This window comes from Ochotona princeps, chromosome 4 (genome assembly GCF_030435755.1).
Source record: "Ochotona princeps isolate mOchPri1 chromosome 4, mOchPri1.hap1, whole genome shotgun sequence".
NCBI lineage: Eukaryota > Metazoa > Chordata > Mammalia > Lagomorpha > Ochotonidae > Ochotona > Ochotona princeps.
Genome location: NC_080835.1, coordinates 54262461 through 54283066, shown reverse-complemented (window position 1 = coordinate 54283066; position 20606 = coordinate 54262461). Strand labels below are relative to the sequence as shown.

Here is a 20606-nt window from a genome sequence, read left to right as displayed (position 1 = left end):
GCCAGAAGCTTCTTCTGGGTCTCCCATGTGGGTGCAGAGTCCCAAGCCTTTGGGCCATCCCCAACTGCTTTCCCAGGCCACAAGCAGGGAACTGGATGGGAAGCAGGGCCAACGGGATTAGAACCAGTGCCCATATGGGATCCCAGCGCATTCAAGGCGAGGACTTTAGCTGCTAGGGTATCGCACCAGGCCCTCCAAAGCTCTTAAGCAAAGAGGATTTCCTACTTCACAAGCAGTTCCAAATAAATAGGACTGATTCAGAAGGCTGAGAACCCAGAGACCTTCCCAATGGTAAAGACCTTCTCAGCTGAGAAAGGGGTAGCTAGCCCAGGACACAATACTGAGAAAAAGAGATGCAGGGAAAACCCAGCAATCTGGACAAACTGATGGATCCAGGTACACTCAAAATGCAACTAAGACAGTGACATCAGGGGCTACCACCATTCCAGCGTATAGCCCAACATCTACAATCTGTCTACCCAACTACATTTCTTGAACTTTTTCCTTCTTCTAACCTCTTAAACTATGAGCAAGCTGAGGGCACAGACTGTGATAAGTTTCATCCAATGTTTCAAAGTCCTAACCCAGGTCTTTTTTCCATTAGGACCCATCCTAATAAATAAATTTCAGGCTCATTCTGATGTCAGTGTAATGACATCAAAAGCAATAAGTATCATTATCAAGAACTACTGGCATTGAACTTCTTGTTTTTCTTTCTGGGAAATACTGCTTTCTGGATGAGGAAGGGAAGTTTGAGCAGAGTTGCAAAGCTAGAGAGGTAGGTGACCTCATGACTCTACTGTTTCATTTCATTCTTCTGGGATAGAGTGTCTGCAAAGTTGTGAGCATGATGAGGAGGGTGTGAGTACTTTTCTTCTTAAAAATGGAAGACAGCTTCTAGATCGTCCTTCTTGCCATGACATATGACACTCAGTGAGGGGCAAACTAATAAAAAAGATAAGTCCTCTGAGTTCCACTTTGGGATTAGAGTTCTTTATGCATCCAGGACTTGGAGCATCTGGCCACTCTACCTTTTTTACGTACAGATGGGAAGACAAGATCACAGAACTAATCCTCTCATTTTATAGATGGAGACCCGAGCCATTTCCACATCAGGGTCTTGTAACTCTCAGTTCAGTGCCATTTCCATTGCCTAGCTACTTCAGGCAAATTTTTCAGTTTGTTCTTTGTAGGGGGAGAAATGGGAAAAAAAAAAAGGTAGGGAGCGGAATAGTAACTTCTTGGTTTCTATGTAGGCTTCAGTAACTTCTGTTGTTCTGACTGAGGCTGCCACCCCCTATCGGAGAAAGTTGCAACATATGCCAATTATTAATTCAGGTTCCAACCAGGACTGGTGTCATTTGCCTGCATGTGACTCAGGATCTCTCGGTTTGTAAACAGGCGGAAGGCAATCTGCTCACATTCCCACTTGATCCCACATTCAAACAAACATGCAAACAAGCCCTCCTCCTCCAGAACAGCCAGATCAGAGTAGCCAGAAGGTCCATAGTGCAAGATCCAGGGCTGGGACCAGCAGGCTGCGTCCAAGGGGTTCTGGTTAAGGTAGATACCTAGGTTGAGCCTCCGTTTTTTATTGACTGGGTGTGAGTACAAGAGCCATGACTCCGATGGTGTACTAGCTTCTTCCTTCAGTCTTAGAGTACTTTCCAGTAGAGGGCTCTGTTGAATGGCTGGAATATCTTTGCCACTAGGGACCTGGCTCCTGCATAAGATTTCCAGAGGCCGGAAACTCACCACACTACCCTGACAGCCATGTGGGGGCTCACAGAGCCGTGTGTTCAAGACTTGTCTCTGAAAACATTCACCATAGTCAGTGCTGAGAGCCTCTGCCCGGTACTTGTTGGGTGTTCGGGCACTACAGTAGAGTACAGGGTGGCCAGTCTTCCTAGTCACCTCTGCCACTTCACATTCCACTGTCACCATGGGCTTAATGAGCCTGCCATGGTGCCATGTGTTCCCTAGGTCATCACTGTAAATCATCAGGGAATGAGGGTGGGTTTTGCATGGTAACCGAAAGCAAAGGAACCAATGAGGGATGTAATAAGCATATGCTGGGATGACCAGCCTCCCTGACTGCAGCTGGATGCCATGACCTGGGCCCACAGCAAACGTGGCCCAGTGTTTCACTTCTGAGCCAATGACCTCCTCAGTCAAGTCTGTCACCTCACTCCATGAACAGCCAGCATCCTGACTACAGATGAAGCAGAGGCGGGCAGCATTCCTGCCTGACACAATCTGTTGACACTCGGTGACACGGCCCTGCACACAGATGAAGAACAGGTACACACGGCCATTCTTCCGCTCCCACACAGGACAGGGGTTCATGGTCCGATGTCCAGGCAATGTGGCTTCCATCAGCGGCTGAAGGGGCCCCCACTAGACAAGAGAAGGTAAAGAAGAAAGAAGAGGTGTGAGATATTCATAGGAAGATACAAGGCTCAGAAAAAAAACAGGAAGGCCCTGGTGGATATCTGGCCTAGCGGCTAAGACACTGCTTGGGATGCCCACATCCCACATTGCAGTGGTCTGAGTTCAAGTTTTTGGCTTTGGCTCCTGATTGAAGTTTCCAGCGAAGTCACACCCTGGGAGACAGTGTTGATGGCTCAGTACTTGGCTGCCTGTCACCCATCTGGGAAACGTGGACCGAATCCCCAGACACTGGTTTCAGTGAAGCCCAGACCCAGTCACTGCAAGCAATTGGGAAGTGAATCAGTGGATGGGAGAACTCCTTCTCTTCTAGCTAGCAAATAAAATTAAAAATTTTTCAGAAATTATGGTATATAAGATTTTGTCTTTAATGTCTAGCACAGGATAGTAGCTAAATATTTTTACAAAGAAAAGGAAAGAAGGAAGGACTGATGGAAGGAAAAGAAAAAGAGAAAGAAAAAGAGATTAAGAAAAGAAAGGAGTGAAGGTAGAGAAACAAGAAATAAAGAAAGAGGAAGACATTTCTTTTCATATATTGATGATATCAAAATTTTCATAATGCTATTGAATAAGTAAAGCAGAATAGAGAAGAGTATGCATTGTATGCTTGCTCTCAAATAAGAGTGGAAGAAAGGGACTTGTGCTCACAACAAACTTAGTATTTCAACCAATCATTCCACTGAGAACTAGAACAAAGCATATGTATGTTTGAGAACTTCAAAGAGCAAATAATAATGAATTATAGCCCAAGAACTGAAAGCTCATTCAGAGGCAATGGCCTGGTGTTTCAAGTCCCCTTTTCCTCTGAGAGTTCCTACAGAATTTCAAAGAGGTCACTGAAAGGCTGAGAAGCTGAGTGATTCTTCTGATCATCTTTTGAGAGTAAGAGGATAAAAACCAAGAGCTTGGTAAACCCTGCATGATTTAAGATGAAACCATAAAGGACTACATCCTAGGAAAAAAGATGAAACTGAAGCAGACCAGCCCCTTCAACTAGCACCCAAGAAAATTGGCTGGCATTTTTTTACTGATATGAAATACACATACTTGCAATGCCTCAGTAGTTATGTACCTAAATAGATACCCAACACAAATGCATATCCAGGCACGATGCGGTAGCCTAGTGGCTAAAGTTCTCCCCTTGAATGCGCCAGGATCCCATATGGGCACTGGTTCTAATATTGGCAGTCCCACTTCCCATCCAGCTCCCTGCTTGTGGCCTGGGACCTTGCACCCACGTGGGAGACCCAGAAGAAGCTCCTGGCTCCTGACTTTGGATTGGCTCAGCTCCAGCCATTGCGGCTGCTTGGGGAATGAATCATCAGACAGAAGATCTTCCTCTCTGTATCTCCTCTTCTCTGTATATCTGACTTTGCAATAAAAATAAATAAATCTTTTTAAAAATGCACATCCATAGCACCAAGCAATGCATATAAGAATATGCAAAGCAGCACTATCTACACTCATAATAATTAACCCTAATAGCCAACAATAGTAGACCAACTGGGAAATACTCATACAATGAAGTACATATACATAATTAAAATCAATAAATTATGGCTACAAAGAACAAATTCGATAAATTGTAAGAATGCTGAACAAAATTAGTCATAAAAATATATAGATTAACAGTAAGCAAAACTAAGCTCTAGAGTTATAAGTTGGCATAGTAATTACCTCTGAGAAGGAGAAAGAAGCCATAAGAGAAGCTTCTAGGTACCAGCAGTATTGTTTCTTGGCATGTTGCGGGTGCACTTGATAGGCAGTGTGTTCAAAAGTGATGGCTTCTCTCATAATATTCTGAGCTGACACACATATTCTGTGCATTGATGTTTTATTTTTATGTAAATGTGTTATTATTTCACATTTTTAAATTTCCAACAAGTACTAGAAAGAATATATACTTGCTTTACTTTGCTTCTGTATGAGGAAGTACTGGAAAGAGACCCAAGAAACAACCAGTGGCATCCCTTAGGAGGCAGGGAAATGTGATTAGGACATAGTTATTTCTTGGGATCTATCGGGATTGGTCCTAGCACACCTCCACCCCAACCCAATGGCTACCAAAATCTGCAGATGCAAGTTTCGTTTATTTGTATGTATAACCTATGCATATTCTCCAATATGCTTTATTTTTTAAGATTTATTTATTTTTATTGGAAAGGCAGACATACAAAGAGGAGGAGGGATGAAGAGGAAGATCTTCCATCTGCTCATTCATTCCCCAAGAGGCCACAATGGCGGTAGCTGGAGCTGAGCTGATCCAAAAACAGGAGCCAGGAACCTCTTCCAGGTCACCCACGTGGGTGCAGGGTTCCAAGGCTTTGGGCCATCCTCTACTGCTTGCTCAGGCCACAATCAGGAAGCTGGATGGGAAGTGGGGCTGCCAGGATTCAAACCAGTGCCCATATGGGATATTGGGCTTCGGCCACTAGGCTACCATGCCAGGCCATCTCCCATATACTTTAAACTATCTCTAGATTACTTATCATACTCAAATATAATGTAAATGCTATATAAATACAAATATAATGTAAATGCTATATAAATACTTGTTATACTGAATTGTTTCTGGAATCCTGGCAAGTAAAAAAAATTCTGTACCTATTCAGTATTGAGGCATATCTTCTATCTGCAGAACTTGCAGATACAGAAGGATACTGCTTCTGTTGTCAGTGTATGAATATATTAACTACTCAGAATAAAAACAGAATGTAAAGCTGGTCAAGACAAATCAAGCAAGCTTTAATCTTGAAACCCCAGTGGGCCAGGGGATTTATCCAGTGCTTCCTTCCCTCCTACACCTGAGATGTTTTCTCTTAATCTTCTGGATAAAAGGCCATTCAATCTCCCTGGGTACCAGTCTAGTGACAAGGATTCACCTTTTGGACAGTCCTTTCTATATCTTCACAACCTCAAAGACAAGACATGAAGTCAACTTAATTAGTGAGCAGTCTAGTTTGTTGAGCTATTAGAAACTCAGTCATTCTTAATGGCTGACAGAAGAAAATTATTTGGGCAGTGTGCTTTAATGTGCACATGCAGTTGGCATGGAGATTGAAGAAACAGTAAAGAAAGCACGAAAGCCTTAGAGTCCAAGATGATTTCAACCAGCTGGATATGCTGAAACATACTTTGGGCTTAAAAATTTGGATTGCAAACTTGATTAAAGATCAAATGTAATGACCAATAAAGCATATGAAAAGGTACTCATCACTAATCATTCTGGACATCAAAACCACAATGAAACGTGACCTCGTATTCCTTAGGCTACAATGGTGACGCAATGGTGAAGGCTATGTACTGTTGGTGAGAATGTAAAACATGGGAACCACTATGGAAAACAGTATGCCTATTTCTTGAAAAGTTACATGTATGGGCCCGGCGGCGTGGCCTAGCGGCTAAAGTCCTCGCCTTGAACGCCCCGGGATCCCATATGGGCACGGTTCTAATCCCGGCAGCTCCACTTCCCATCCAGCTCCCTGCTTGTGGCCTGGGAGAGCAGTCGAGGCCGGCCCAATGCATTGGGACCCTGCACCCACGCGGGAGACCTGGAAGAGGTTCCTGGTTCCCGGATCGGCACGCACCAGCCCGTTGCGACTCACTTGGGGAGTAAATCATCGGACGGAAGATCTTCCTCTCTGTCTCTCATCCTCTCTGTATATCTGACTTTGTAATAAATAAATAAATCTTTAAAAAAAAAAAAGAAAGAAAAGTTACATGTATGATTTTGTTTGATGCAGCAGTTTCACCTTTGGATATATATGTAAAATAGTTAAAATTGGGGTCTCAAAGAGATATATTTGCAGAGTTTTTCACAGCAGTGCAATCCACAACAATGCCTAGGCGGAAGTATCCCAAGTGTCCATCAAGAGATGAATAAGTGGGCCCAGCACGATAGCATAGAGGTTAAAGGCCTCACCTTGAACACGCTGGGATCCCATATGGGCACTGGTTCTAATCCTGGCAGCCCCACTTCCCATCCAGCTCCCTGCTTGTGGCCTGAGAAAGTAGTCAGGGACAGCCCAAGGCTTTGGGACCCTGCACCCACATGGGAGACCCAGAAGAAGTTCCTGGCTCCTGGTTTTGGATTGGCTCAGCTCCAGCCATTGCGACCACTTGGGGAGTGAATCATCAGACGGAAGATCTTCCTCTCTGTCTCTCCTCCTCTCTGTATATCTGCCTTTCCAATAAAAAATAAATAAATCTATAAATAAAAGAATAAGCAGGATGTGGCTTACATATCCAAAGGTATATCATTAAGCCCTAAACAGGGAGGAAATTCTGATATATGCTACACAAACGATGAAACCTAAGGAAACCACATCAAAATAAGTAAGAGCAACTGTTTATAACAGGTATTGAGTACTCAAATATAATATAGAACGTAGAATAGTGCCAGAGGCTAGAGAGGGGAGAAAGAGAGGCAGGTGTGGGAAGCACACTGTTTAACTGACATAGAGTTTCAGGTTTGAAAGATGAAAAAGTCCTGGAAATCGGTGGTACAACAATTGGCATATGCTTCATGCTACTGAATTGTACACTTAAAAATTGTTAAGATTATATATTTTGTTAGATATATTTTTCCACAATTTAAAAATATTAAGCAAAACAAATGAAAAAAAAAACCTACCTGAAGGGTTATTCCTGACCTTCTACACAGTATTAGTCAACCATGTGAAGAAGCTGCCCATGAAGTTGACACCACTTTGTATCAGGCTGCATACAAAGGATAGGAGATGGGCCAGTCCTCCTCACTGCTGAGCTATTCAGTCTGACCTTGAGGTCTGAAGTTCAATTCTGAGTCTTATACTTAGTATAAGGACACTGAAACCTCAGACTAGATCTCAAAGACAGTAATCATAATTTCCAAAGGATCACAATTGAAACAGAACTGTGGCCCAAGAAGTCACTAGAAGAACTGAAGCTATCTAGCAGAGAAAATAGAAGACTCAGAGGGTACAACTTCTGCTTCCAGGAGGCTCAGAAAACTGTTTCCTGGAAAAGGTACTTTATCTGTACTATGTACAGACTGACTGCCCCAAAAGATAGAACACAAACAATGGGTGATTAAAAAGAAATAGAGATCATCTCATTAAAAGGGATGGGGGCTGGGGAGGGCAGGTGTTGTGGCACAGTGGATTAACTCCAGTTGAGATTGCCTGCATCTCAGATCAGGAGTGACTGGGATTGAGTCCTAGCTCTGCTTCCAGTCCAGCTTCTGGCTAATGAGCACGTTGGGAGTCAGTATATATTGACTCAAGTACCTGGGTCCTTATCACATGGGAGACCCACATGGAGTTCTTGGCTCTCGGCTTTGGCCTGGTCAGCAATGGTTCTTGCAAGCATCTGGGAAATGAACCAGCAGATAAAAGCATGTTCTCTTTCCCTTTCTTTCTCTCATAGCTCTGCCTTTTCAAAAACAAACAAACGAAATTTATTTGCCCCAGGATTTTGTTACTTATTTGGAGATTTCTACAGTCAGATCCCATATGAAAAGTGATGAATGTTGAATTGTTACTCTGTAATGTCTGCTAGTGATTCCATTTTAAGATGATATGAACAGGGCCCAGCGTGGTAGCCTAGTGACTAAAGTTCTTGTCTTGAATGTGCTGGGATCCCATATGAACACCAGTTTGAGTCCTGACTGCTCCACTTCCCATCCAGCTCCCTGCTTGTGGCCTGGGTAAGCAATAGAGGACGGCCCAAAGCCTTGGGACCCTACACCTGTGTTGGAGATCCAGAAGTTCTTGGCTCCTGGCTTTGAATCAGCTCAGCTCCAGTTGTTGTGGCCATTTGGAGAATGAATCAGTGGATGGAAGATGCAGTCTCTGCATCTCCTTCTCTTATAAATCTGACTTTCCATAAAAATAAATCTTTCAAAAAAACAGACAATATTATCAGGAAAATGTCAAAGGTCACACACCAATGAGTAGCCAGTCTTAGACTGACTCCAAAACCCTGCTGTTAGTCACCTTTAAGCTATTAGTAGCTACCAGCATAATACAGACAATTTCTGTATTGGGAAAGAAGTCTGACTAATGAGTCTTCTCATTTCAAGATTCTACAATCAAGTAAATCAAAGGATGAGCATAAATAAAATAGGGAGGAGAGAGAATGAATTAAAGTGAACATGTTTGTGAATCCATGACCACATGGTGTCAGGGTTATACACAGTAGTCTGACCAAAAGTGCTTGACAGTTGTCAGTGCAGAAAGTAGAGTGACATGACCAGAGGAAACAACTGCCTGGAGGAAATGAAAGAGCTGGAACTCCAAGCTTTGTAGAAGACAGTCACAATAACAGAAGTCAGGGACTAGGGAACCGTGGGGAAACTCATGACAACGTAAGGTGAAGAGCAGGGATCGGAAATTTCCTAAGTGAAAAATCTCCCCACTGGGAAATGTGAACCAATGTCATCAAAAGTAAGGAAAGGGGTTGCTGGCAATGATGAATAGCAGAACATCATTTATGCCATAGCAGCACAGCACATTATCACAAAGCATTAATGGTGAGATTTCAAACATTTGTAGGTAGAAAAGTAGGGCAGGTTAAGGGGGATTAAAGTACCTAGTAGAAGTATATATATAGAAGCAGGTATAGAGATACAGTTATATATTTTTTTTTATAAAACCATTTTCTTCTTTGATCCTCACATCAGCCAGCTCTGGATGAGAACGCAACAATAGGAAACAGGAGATTGAAATAACCCTGCAGCTCCCAGACCAAGAGTAGTCACTATTCTTTTTCCACTAAAAATAGAGTGAAAATGTATACTACTTAAGGCCATGAACTCTAATTCCAGGTATTCTACTCATTAGATATTGTGCCTAAAGCAAGTTCTTTCATTCTCAAGCCCAGTTTTGTCCTGCAAAATGGGGATACAAATATGGACCTCACATAAAACATTTAGTACCACTAGCAGCAGTGTGGTCATTACTGTTACTCCTCTATCATGCAATAAAGGAACAAGTTACTTACCTCTTGAGCATAAGGACTCCTCACCAGTAAAACTGCTCTAGCAATGTTTACTTTCCTGAGTGACTTACCAGGGTTAAAGGCAAGAGAAATGGAAATTATACTACATGTTAGTTCAATCTGAATGGACTATGGAAGCTTCCAGAAATTGAGACTGAGTTTGAAGTCAGTACATACTTCTGCATTATAGCTGCACAATCTTGATTGGACAGCAATCACTCCAGGCCTCAGTTTCCTTGTCTGTGACACAAAATAGACAATAGCCTGCATGGCAAGGAGATGCTGTGACAATCCAGTGTGCACACGACAAGCACTCAGAGCCATTGTTTGTACTATGTTTGTTTCTTTTCCTTAGACCGCCATATTTTTTTTCCTGTACCAATGGGAAAAGGCACAGCCCCTGGTGTGCTCTGAGTTCTGTGGAGGAAAACAGAAGCCCAGGCCCAGATCTGGGATAAGGAATCACCTGCACTGAATGCCCAGTCCTCAACCCTCGCCTCAGCACCAGATGGAGAGCATCCTCATCCCTGCCCGAGGAGCGCTTCTCTGCAAAGGCCAGGAAGGTGTGGGCAGGGGGCACGTAGAGCAGGGCTGGGATCCGGTAGGTAATCCCTCTCTTGTCTTCCTGCTGGAACAGAGGCTTGTTGAAGGAACATGATGTCACTTCTTCCAGGACCTCTGTAAGGACAGAAAGGCAACTCAGTACATGTGCATACCCAGATACTGGCCGCATACCACTTCTGCTCTATCAAATTTAATTCTAGAGAGCACAGGGGAGGCGCAGGCATATCCAGATGTTTGCTATTTATTTATTTTTATATACATATAGGGACCATCCTGGTCTCAATAGCACAAAGCAAGCAATATGCATACTCATATAATAAGTCTGTTCTTCAGGATCTGGGGGAATCCTACAGAGCCTGTGTCAGGGTATCTTCCCCAAGAGAGGCTCTACATTTGCTTCTGTAAAGTAGCCAAAGGTGTAACCAGTCAGGGATGGTTTCTAACATCAGTTTATTGGCATGTGGTTTCTAAATCATTCTAGGAATATAAATACAGACCAGCTAGATCCCTCTGAGTGAATACCTGTGCTCAACAATTCTCCAGGGAAATCTTTTGTTCATACTGGAGCCTAAGATAAAAGACAGCCTTCTTCATCATTTTTCTTTGTAAATAGGAAGATTTCCCTATCTAGATCACGCTATCAGTGGCTTTAGATTTCCACAAAACCTAGCTTCACATAGCGGTCTCAGTTGTAACTAGAGTCTAACCCACGCCATCCGGCAGCTTCATTTGCTGTGACGGCAGGCTTCTGAACGCCCAAGCTCCTGGGTGAGGGCAGCAAGCATGCACAGCTGCGACAGGCATGTCAAGGAGCTGTCTGTGCTGTTTTTCTGGCACAGTTTGTTCTTGGCTTTGAAGTCCCTGGGATTTCTTACTTTCTTGCAAATACAACCACACAGGGTTTACTACAGTTTATCCATCAGTTGACAGGAAAAGCAGCCTCTCTTGAGGCTGACAACAGAGGCCTCCCAGTACTCTCCTCCAGGAAAGCCAAGTGGTTTGCTTCTCTGAGGCCCCAGAAGGAAGTTGAGCAGACAAAACCAAGTGTAGACTTGTGTTTCCTTCAAACTTTAAAAATCATTTTAAATGTGACCAGGGGTGGAAGAACCAGCTGTAAGGTCCTTCTTCATTTTTTTTTTTTTCAGTAAGTATTTCTAGGTACCTCAAGACCATAAGGTGGGTATGGAGGAGACAGAAAAAAATCAGAAATCCCTGTTCTCAAGAAACCCACTTCCTAGAGAGGAAAACACACACATGTAGGGACAAAGGAAACATGAAACAACAGGTGCCATGTTACAGGTAAATGTAAGAGCAGGTTGGAAAGCAGAAAAGCAGCATCTGCTAGGTTCACAGTATCTGGGAAGGATTTTTGGAGAAAGTAGTAACTGAGCCAAGTGAGTTCCTGTCTCATACAGTTCCACACTCTGCCTGGTGCACTCCTCCTTCAGACAGGCACAGAGCTCTGCTCCACTCCTTTGGCTCTATTCAGAATCAGCCAGGCCTTCCACAGTTCTCCAGTCGTCCCTGTCCCTTCCCCACACTCAGTTCTCCACACCACTTATCACCTTCTGATGTCTCATACCTTGTACATGGTCAATATATACTGCAAAATAGAAGCTCTGTAAAGGGTCAGGACATGTCTGTTTTATTCACTACTGAACCCCTAATACCTAGAAACAGATATGTGTTGAATGACTGCATGAGAAGTGAATTGGCTCTTGAAAATCAAGGAGTAAGCCAACTGAGATGTAAAAGAAGAGAAGGGTAGAGATAGTGGACGTCAAATGCTACAGGCAACAGAAAACAGTGAGCTATGTGATTCACTGAGGCTTGAGAGGTAGAGTACAAAAACTGTGTGTAGGAGGCCAGTGATGTGGCACAGCACATTAAGCCACAACCTACAACACCAGCATTCCACACTATAACCCCACCAAGGCGTCCTAGATGTTCTAGTTCCCTGATAATATGCCTGGTTAAGCAATGGAAGAAGGCCCAAGTACTCTCCTGCATGGGAGATCTGGATGGAGTTTCAGGCTCCTGGCTTAGGCATAGCCATTGTAGCCCTTTCAGGAGTGAAATAGCAGATGGAGAATCTCTCTCTCCCTCTGTCTGCCACTCTGCATTTCAAATAAGTAAATATTAAAGAAAAAAAAAGCTATGACCCCCAAAGCCTTGGGTCCCTGTACCCATGTGGGAGACCCAGAAGAGGCTCCTGGTTCCTGGCTTCAAATTGGCTCAGCTTTGACTGTTCCAGACACTTGAGGAGTAAACCAGATCTGCAAATCTGACTTTCCAATAAAAATTAAAATAATTAAATAAAATCTTAAAAAAAAAGAGGCCATGGGTATGTGTCCCATTGAGTCCTTGGGTTGATACCAGATGTCCATTCCACATCCCTGGATACCGGGGTAGTTGGTGGCTGGGTATGCCTTCTCCCCTTAACCTCCACCCCACCAAAACAGGAAGGAAAAACAGAAAACTTAGAAACGATGATCACACCCACTTTTCCCTAATTCTTGATCCATCCCACTCTGATCAACTATGTTAACATCATCTTAAATAATAAAAATAAATAATAGTTTTAAAAGAGGCTAATATTACAAGATCTATGACACAGCATGAACATAATATGACAGTTACTTTTAAGCTATTAATCCCTGTGTACTCTAGTTTTATTTCTTGACTCCTGTGAGTGATAATTAAAACACAGTCGTATGCCACATAATCACAAACCACACACATACACACAAACAGAGCAGGTCCAATAATGATAATCTGCAGCTGAAAAATTCCTGTCATCTAGTGATGTCTTGCCATGTTAACAGCATCATGCAATGTATTACTTCTGTGTTGTGCATGGCCAATCATATAAAATTATAAGTACAGCATATACTATCACAGATAGGTCACAATACTTGAGAAAAATAATAGCTGACTATGTTACTGGTTTATGTATTTAACCTTTCCTCATTATTTTAGGTGTGCTCCTTCAATAAGTTGCCTGTAAATAATAACTGTAGTGATACACTGGTAGAAGCCTTTACATCTCATATTTTCTGAATTTCTTGAAAGCATTATTTTCTCTTGTGCTTGATTTGATTTTGTGTTTTGTTTGTCACATCCCTAGAAGCACCGGACTGTACCATTTATATACTTCACATGGCCTAGCTATGAGGTAGACTGTATCAGCTATGTTTGTGCAAGTATACGCAAAGACAAAATAGCCTAGCCATGCATTTTTCAGAAGCTAGCTCTATTTGCTAAAAGTATTTAAATCCCTCTTTACCTCTGGAAGAGATCACACTTTAAACTCTTCCGAGTTTTCATACTTATATTGAGTTACACCACACTGTGAATCACCAGTGAACACATGACCATTAGTTAACATCCAAGCAGGAATGTTCCAGCGACTAAAAAGAATGGGACGCAGCATAGGCAGGGAGTAGGGTGGAAGGATGCAAGCAAAGGGAAAGAAGAGGAAGTGGGAGACTCATGGCCCAGCTCCATCACATATTGTCCGACCTAAAGCTGGTTACTCGCCCTTTGGCTTGGCCTCCCCAAGAGGCTCAACAAGAACTACTTCAAAGAGCTCCATAAACTTGAAAGCACTATGTATAACAGAAGTCTTTAATTATCTAAAAAAACGTTTGCTGTCACAATTGCACGTGGAACTCTGTTACTGCTCTAACATTAGTCCTTAACAACAATGTTTATTAATTGTGATTATGCTGATCCCGTTGAGGGCACTATAACATAAAATGGTGGCTCTCGCATTGACACCCAAACTATTTTACACAAACCACAGGCTGGGAACTAAGGACCGTGAAGAATCAGTGATAGGTCTGCTTCAGACTTGTTAGTACTGGTGAAGAATTCAAGTGTTCCATTGTTGCTCTGTATAATCATCTGGTGAAGTCCTTCCTTACTGGGAGACCATCCTGGAGTAAGGGCTCTGAAGTCTGAACTGGCTTTGACGGTTAATTAGCAAGTTAGTTTTCCACGGAAAGCGGGATTACTATCATCTGTCAGGCTACAGTCACAGTGTAATTCCACACTTTAAAATTTACCCATTGACCCCTGCCCCGGGAAGTGGGACTTGGCAAAGCCGGGCCAAGTCCCAGGTCTCCCACGTTCTGACGGCTGAGCACTCTTTTCTGCTCACAGATCATCTCTAGTGATGAGGGGATTCAGTCTCAGTGCGCCTCCAATGCCCCTTAATCTTCATCCTAACGTGTAAATTTGGCTTCAGGGGAAAGGCAAAAAATAAAAATAAAAACCAGGGCAGCCAAGAATAACCTCTGGCTGTCAGATGGAACCTGGCAGGGTTGCTGTGACCCCAAATTCCCCACTGCTGTACTTTCCAAACACGGATGGCGCTGCCCAACAACCCGTCCCCTGCAGCGTGGGAGCGGGCCCTCCTGCCTTCCCACTCCCGCTCACCTGCCCGGGCCCCCGGCTCCTCGGGCGGCTTGGAGTCAGAGCTGGACGCCAGGGGTTCTTCCATGGGCGCGGGGACTGGACACCGAAGTTCCGGAGCGATGACCCGCACCAAGTCTCTGGGGAGACCGAGAACAGGACAGCTAGAGCGATGGAGACGGGGAGGGGGCAAGGAGAAACAGCCCGAGGACGCCCAAGGTAGAGCAGAGCGGACAGCGACTGAGGAGCAGGGCAACGGACACCCCGAGAGCCCAAGCCGGACCGGCAGGCCAGCGGCCACCTGCGTGGACGCCAGGCCTCCGGCAGAGCAGCTGACAGATCGCCCCGCCCCTGAGGGCGGGCCCGGCCGCAGCCCCGCCCCCGGCCGCAGCCGTCTGGTCCCTCCCCACTCGGTCACAGCACCGCGCTTCCGTATTTTGGTTGCCAGTAGGAAAGTATAGCCAATTAAAAGTTCCCCGGATGGCCTGAAGCGGTAGCAAAGGTTCCGGGCCTTCCAGGAGGGTTCTAATGCAATTGTGTACTGGATATGTAATTTGTGGAGATGCCTCTGCCATCTATGTGGGAATTTAGACAACAAAAGGAAAATGGCTGCAAAAGATTCAAATTTGATGTTATAGAGAAGTGATTCTTTTTTATTACCTCCAAGGTTGTTAAGGAATGAATCAAGCTTTTCTTCTGCTTTTATTATGCGAACTGTGTTTCAGGGTAACCAAAGAGTTGATGAAGGGGAAGTTCTTTATAGTCAACTAATAACTGTCAAAAGTTTTGACAGAATTAGAATTCCACCAGTTTGCAACCTCTGATTAAATACTCAATCTAGATAATAATTATCAGTGGCTGCTGAAATCATCTGATGAAGAACTGGCACACAATTTTCTAATAGGACAGGATTAAAGTGATCTGAATCATTGTACTCACACAAAGGAGAGCACTGTGTGGTGGCAGAGTAGGCTAAGCCTCTGCCTACAGCACCACATCCCATATGGGTGTCACAGGCAGTATAACCTTGTTATACCACCATGCCAGCCCCAAAGTGTAATTTTTTTAGGAGTGATAATGACATAGTAGCTATGTTTTAAGAGAATGCAATTAACAATGACTATATTGAGTCCTATCTCTTGGTTTCTAATATCATTAGCTAATAAAACAAATTGGGGCTCCTTGAAAAAAATGTTGATTCCAGAAGCAAAGTGGGGAAAAACACAAATGGGAACATCATAGGGCACCATGAAGGAAGAAACAACCCAGGTGCTAACCAGAAGAGCTCCTAATGGCCAACACTGGAACCCACTGGGTGGGAAAACAAGTACCAATAGTCCTAGATTATGGAACAGGATTCTATGTTAACATAATTGGATAATTTGGAAGGGATAGCTCCTCCTTATAGTGTAATTCCAATGAATAACCCTAAAAACAGGAAATAGAGGATCACTGTTGGTTCCCCTTTAAAGGTCTGACAGAAGGACTTCACTTAGCCCATCAAGACGACATGCACACATCACCCCTGCACTAGCATGATAAATGGCTGTCTTTCAGGGATTCATTCCAAGGCTGAGCCTCTGCCATGAGGACCTGCGGGCTCGGCTTCCTGGATGTGATGAACACTGGTAGTACTTCCCCAATTCCCCTCCATGAAGTCATGTTGCCTCAGGTGTCAGGAGAGCCTGCAGCTATCACATCCTTCAGAGATTGCCTCAGCCACAGGCAGCTGCTTCATCCAAAGTCCTGCCCCATCCCAGATCGGTCCATGCCTAAAATCCAGTATCTAATATGAGGTTGCCAGAGCAACCCAGGCAGTCAATGAAGATGGTCATTGTAGGGGCACAGTAGCATAGCAAGCTAATCCTCCACCTGTGGTGCTGGCATCCTATATTTGTGCCAGTTGCTGTCCTGGCTGCTCCACTTCCCATCCAGCTCCCTGTTTATGGCCTGAGAAAACAGCAGAGGATGGCTCAAGTCCTTAAACCCCAGCATCCATGTGAGAGACCCAGAAGAAGTCCTGGCTCCAGGCTTCAGATGGGTTTAACTCCAGCCCTGCTGTAGCCATTTTGGGAATGAACCAGTGGATGGAATGCTTCTCCTTTTCTCTCTAGCTCTCAACTCCTTCTGCACTGTTCACATGCATACCCTCTTCCACAAGCACTGGCTCCAGAAGTGCTGCTTAGCAAACACCTTTAGACTCCCATTCAGAGGGTGCTTCCCAGGAAGCCCAATCTGAAACACACCAATGGCAGGGGGCTAGCTGATCTGCAGGCCTGTTCCAAATTCTTGAATAAATTTTTTTAAATTATTTTTTCCATGACATAGATTTATAAGCATAGAAGTTCATCCCTTTCCCACCCCATCTTTCCTCTCTATAATCCCCTATTATTTATCTCCAGGTTATTATAATAGCACAAGCATTCAGTTCACCATTACAAGCTTAACCTTCTGATCTATAAATGTATCATGATGTGGCAAATACAGGAAAAGGTAGAAAACATAGTAACAATGTAAAAGCATAATTACAAATATTAATGGGAATCCTACTATTAATTGAAAGTATAGATACATGCTGTATATTATTACCCAGTATGCTAACCTCCCTAGACACAGCAGGATGGATTAGTGACTCCCAGATTGCACAGTGGTCCACAGGAGGATGTTATGAGCTGCTATTGCCCGTAATCATCTGACCACTAACTCGAGGCTGACCTAAATATCTTCTAGGCATGAGATGATATCAGCTAAAATTAGGAACATAGTTCATTACCAACATTTTTTTTAAAGATTTATTTATTTTTGTTACAAAGTCAGATATACAGAGAGGAGGAGAGACAGAGAGGAAGATCTTCCATCCGATGTTTTACTCCCCAAGTGACCACAACAGCTGGTGCTGCACCAATCCGAAGCCAGGAACCTGGAACCTCTTCCGGGTCTCCCACGCGGGTGCAGGGTCCCAATGCTTTGGGCCATCCTCGACTGCTTTCCCAGGCCACAAGCAGGGAGCTGGATAGGAAGTGGAGCTGCCGGGATTAGAACCGGCGCCCATATGGGATCCCGGCGCATTCAAGGCAAGGACTTTAGCCACTAGGCCACGCTGCTGGGCCCATTACCAACATTTTTAATAGGATTTCAAGTTAAGGACAAGCACCTGCAGCACGTGCTTAAATGGATCAGTTACTCCTCCAGCAAGTTATTCTAGGTAACTAAGAGCAGGCTGACCTCCAAAGTGAGGACACTAGGTTCTAGGCATGGTATTTCCTGAAACACCTGAGAAAAGAAGCCATGACACTCCCTAAGGGCTAAAGCACTATGCCTTCTATAGTTTTGGCTTCCAAACAAGTATACTCTCGGGGACATGTGTCCCTGGCAAGAAAGTGACATGTGGAACTTATGTCACTTGGAGAAAAGTTCACAGATGTCTCTAATGTGTCAGTTCCTTGCTCACTCAGAATTGAGACCAGTGTGGTTAATGGAAAGACTGCCTGACGACAGTGAGTGTAACTATGTGTCTGTGTCACCAAATAGCATTTGTTCAGCTATAACAAGGAAATATGGGGAAACTGTGATGTGTGTTGCGTGAGAGGTGCTTGCACTGGAAGAACAACTGTTGTTTGACACACTCTGCAGTGAGCTGAAGGGGACAGCCGTTAACACTTGTGGTTGGTGACCCAGTGGGGGATGGCAAATGCAGCAGTTAAGATCAGGGCATTTTCAACAGCTAGAAAGTTACATCAGGCTACTTCCCTTCTAGAGAAAGGTTCCAGGGTTACTCTTTCTAATCACTGTGATCTAGAACAATGCCAGCACAACAAGGGAATCCAGGTGGCTGAACTGGAACTGGAACTGATTGGGCAACGACCGAAGAATATAGATGGGTCTCCGAAACCCGAGAGAAAACGCAGCATTCCCCAAAAGTCACAGCAGAACACCAACATTTCAAAATACATCTATTCAACCATTTCCTCCTCTCCTCTTCAACCACCATCTTTTTGATCAGCACTCACTAAGCAGCCAGGAGGAAGTGAATGCTTTCCAGTGACAGCCATGTACACTGCCTTACAAAAATATATAAATCAGGATGCGGTAACAAGGTAGAGTCAGAAATCTGAATCTGCCGTTTTAAAAGTGATTTCCTGGCACTCCAGAATGGAAAAGTCCACCAAATACTTGAATTGTCATCCCACTGTTAAGAGGCTTTTGGCAATAAAAAGTACACGTTTGGACTGAAAATGGTCAAGAAAATAAAAAACATGACACATTAATTCCAAAGCCACAATGGTGAGGCCAGTCTTGTCCATTCCCTAAAGTTGTTCTGAAACACAATGACTGTTTCTAAAAACATGTAAAAGCCCTACAAACATTAAATATACAGTATCAACTGAAATTTGGAATTAATGCAGAACATTAGTGATTGTTCTCCACTCTTCTGTGGCTATGTTCTGGAAGATCCATACTAATCCAAGGCAGGCGTGAGAAGCAGTGAAACAGGATAATGGTGATGGGTGCTGGGGTTTCCTGTTGACAGTGTGCTAGAAGCCTATCAGAAGGTAACAAGTAGCCAGTGGCAATCAACACGGGCCAGAAGCAGCACTTAGTGGGTGCAAGTGTTGAAAGCTGACCAGAGGTGGTATGTAGTCTCATAGTGTGCCCAAGCCTGCAGAGGGCACTGCCTTGCTCATCACAGGCAGCTGTCCTCAACTGCCTTGGTACAAGTAGTGGGGGAATTTTTTTTCTTTTTAAAACATTTATCTATTTTTATTGGAAAGGCAGATATACGGAGAAGATACAATGATCTTTTCATCTGCTGGTTCACTCCCCAACTGGCCAAAACAGCCAGAGCTGAGTTGATCCGAAGCCAGGAGCCAGGAGCTTCTCCTGGGTCTTCCATGTGGGTGCAGGGTACCAGGGCTTTGGGCCATCTTTTACTGCTTTCCCAGACCACAAGCAGGGAGCTGGATGGGAAGTGCAGCAGCCATGATACAAACCAGTGCCCGTATAGGATTCCGGCGCATACAAGGTGAGGATTTCACCACTAGGCTAGCACGCTGGGCTGGGAACTCAACTTCTTCATCCAAATAGTTTCAACTGGTTTCTGGAATAGGCAGAAAACTTTACATGGATTTTAAAAGCCAAAGAGTCTCAAAGTGGGGTTATGGGCAAATGTTAAGGATTATTTCACTCACATTCATTATACCATAAAGAATGTTTTACTTATGGGTGTTTCTCAAAAAGATGCATTCTCTAGAACTGCTTTACCAAATTCAAGAGTCTTTGTTCTAGAGAATAAATGGGATTTGCCCAGATCACAAATTAGAACACAGATGGAAACCACCCAGGTCTCTTAAATAAGTGCGTATTTTCGCCCCTTCCCCGGCCAAAAGATTGGGGAGAAGCATATTACATATTAAATAGGGAAATAAATTTAGAATATCTACAGCCCAGAATTTAACTATTAAATAGGATCTTGACCTGCATATGCAACAAGAAGGAAAGTACTAAAAAAATATTAAATGGACAGAAATTCTCTCAAAAAATCTAAAACATAAAGGAAATTACAGGACATGTCAACCTAGAATTAGCAGGCAAAAACAAAGCTAAAGGCTTATTTATGCGAAGGTCAAGGGGCACGACATTGTGAAGGATCAATGTCAGCACAGAAGAGGCTATTCACAGCTATATCCACAAACCCTGGACACCAACCATGTTAATAACTTATTGTTGTAAAAACACAAATATGTAATGACACATTCCCAAAACCTTTAAGTAGCTCACAGCATCAGATTTATCTTTGGAAGGTAGGGGGTGAGGAGGAAAAAAATAGAGGAAATGAGCAGTTCAGAATTCTGTCACCCACAGCTTACGGAAATGCATATTACAGAATCCAAAGTTTCATCTTTCCATTCAGTGCTGTCCCATTATCGCCCACTGTGTGGTGCTAGACAGGACAACATTCCCAGGTGAATTAGGAAATGTGTTCATGATAATTTCTAATAACCTGAACAGTTTGCGGAAATAGGCCCAGCTGTAATCACACTTGTTGAAGATAGTAAGGGTTGGGCCCAGCAGCGTGGCGTGGCCTAGCGGCTAAAGTCCTCGCCTTGAATGCGCCGGAATCCCATATGGGCGCCAGTTCTAATCCTAGCAGCTCCACTTCCCATCCAGCTCCCTGCTTGTGGCCTGGGAAAGCAGTCGAG

At 43.8% G+C, this 20606-nt stretch overlaps 1 protein-coding gene across 1 annotated transcript; it reads right to left on the bottom strand.

Annotated features, from left to right (window-relative positions):
- Nucleotides 1-206: 206 nt before the first annotated feature.
- On the bottom strand, nt 207-14613 carry NEU3 (neuraminidase 3). The gene is made up of 3 exons (XM_004590036.2): nt 14431-14613; nt 9893-10104; nt 207-2397 (listed from the first exon to the last, which is right to left on the bottom strand). The coding sequence occupies exons 1-3, from the start codon at nt 14492-14494 to the stop codon at nt 1330-1332; spliced, it is 1344 nt and encodes a 447-aa protein (XP_004590093.2). The 5' UTR covers nt 14495-14613; the 3' UTR covers nt 207-1329.
- Between the last annotated feature and the right edge of the window lie 5993 nt (nt 14614-20606).

Excerpts from the sequence above, each read along its gene's own strand:
- NEU3 (XM_004590036.2), bottom strand. The coding sequence starts at position 14,494 with ATGGAAGAACCCCTGGCGTCCAGCTCTGACTCCAAGCCGCCCGAGGAG. Across the intron at positions 10,105-14,430 it reads GGAGCCGGGGGCCCGGGCAG|AGGTCCTGGAAGAAGTGACA; the intron begins GTGAGCGGGAGT and ends CTGTCCTTACAG. Across the intron at positions 2,398-9,892 it reads GGACTGGGCATTCAGTGCAG|TGGGGGCCCCTTCAGCCGCT; the intron begins GTGATTCCTTAT and ends TCTCTTGTCTAG.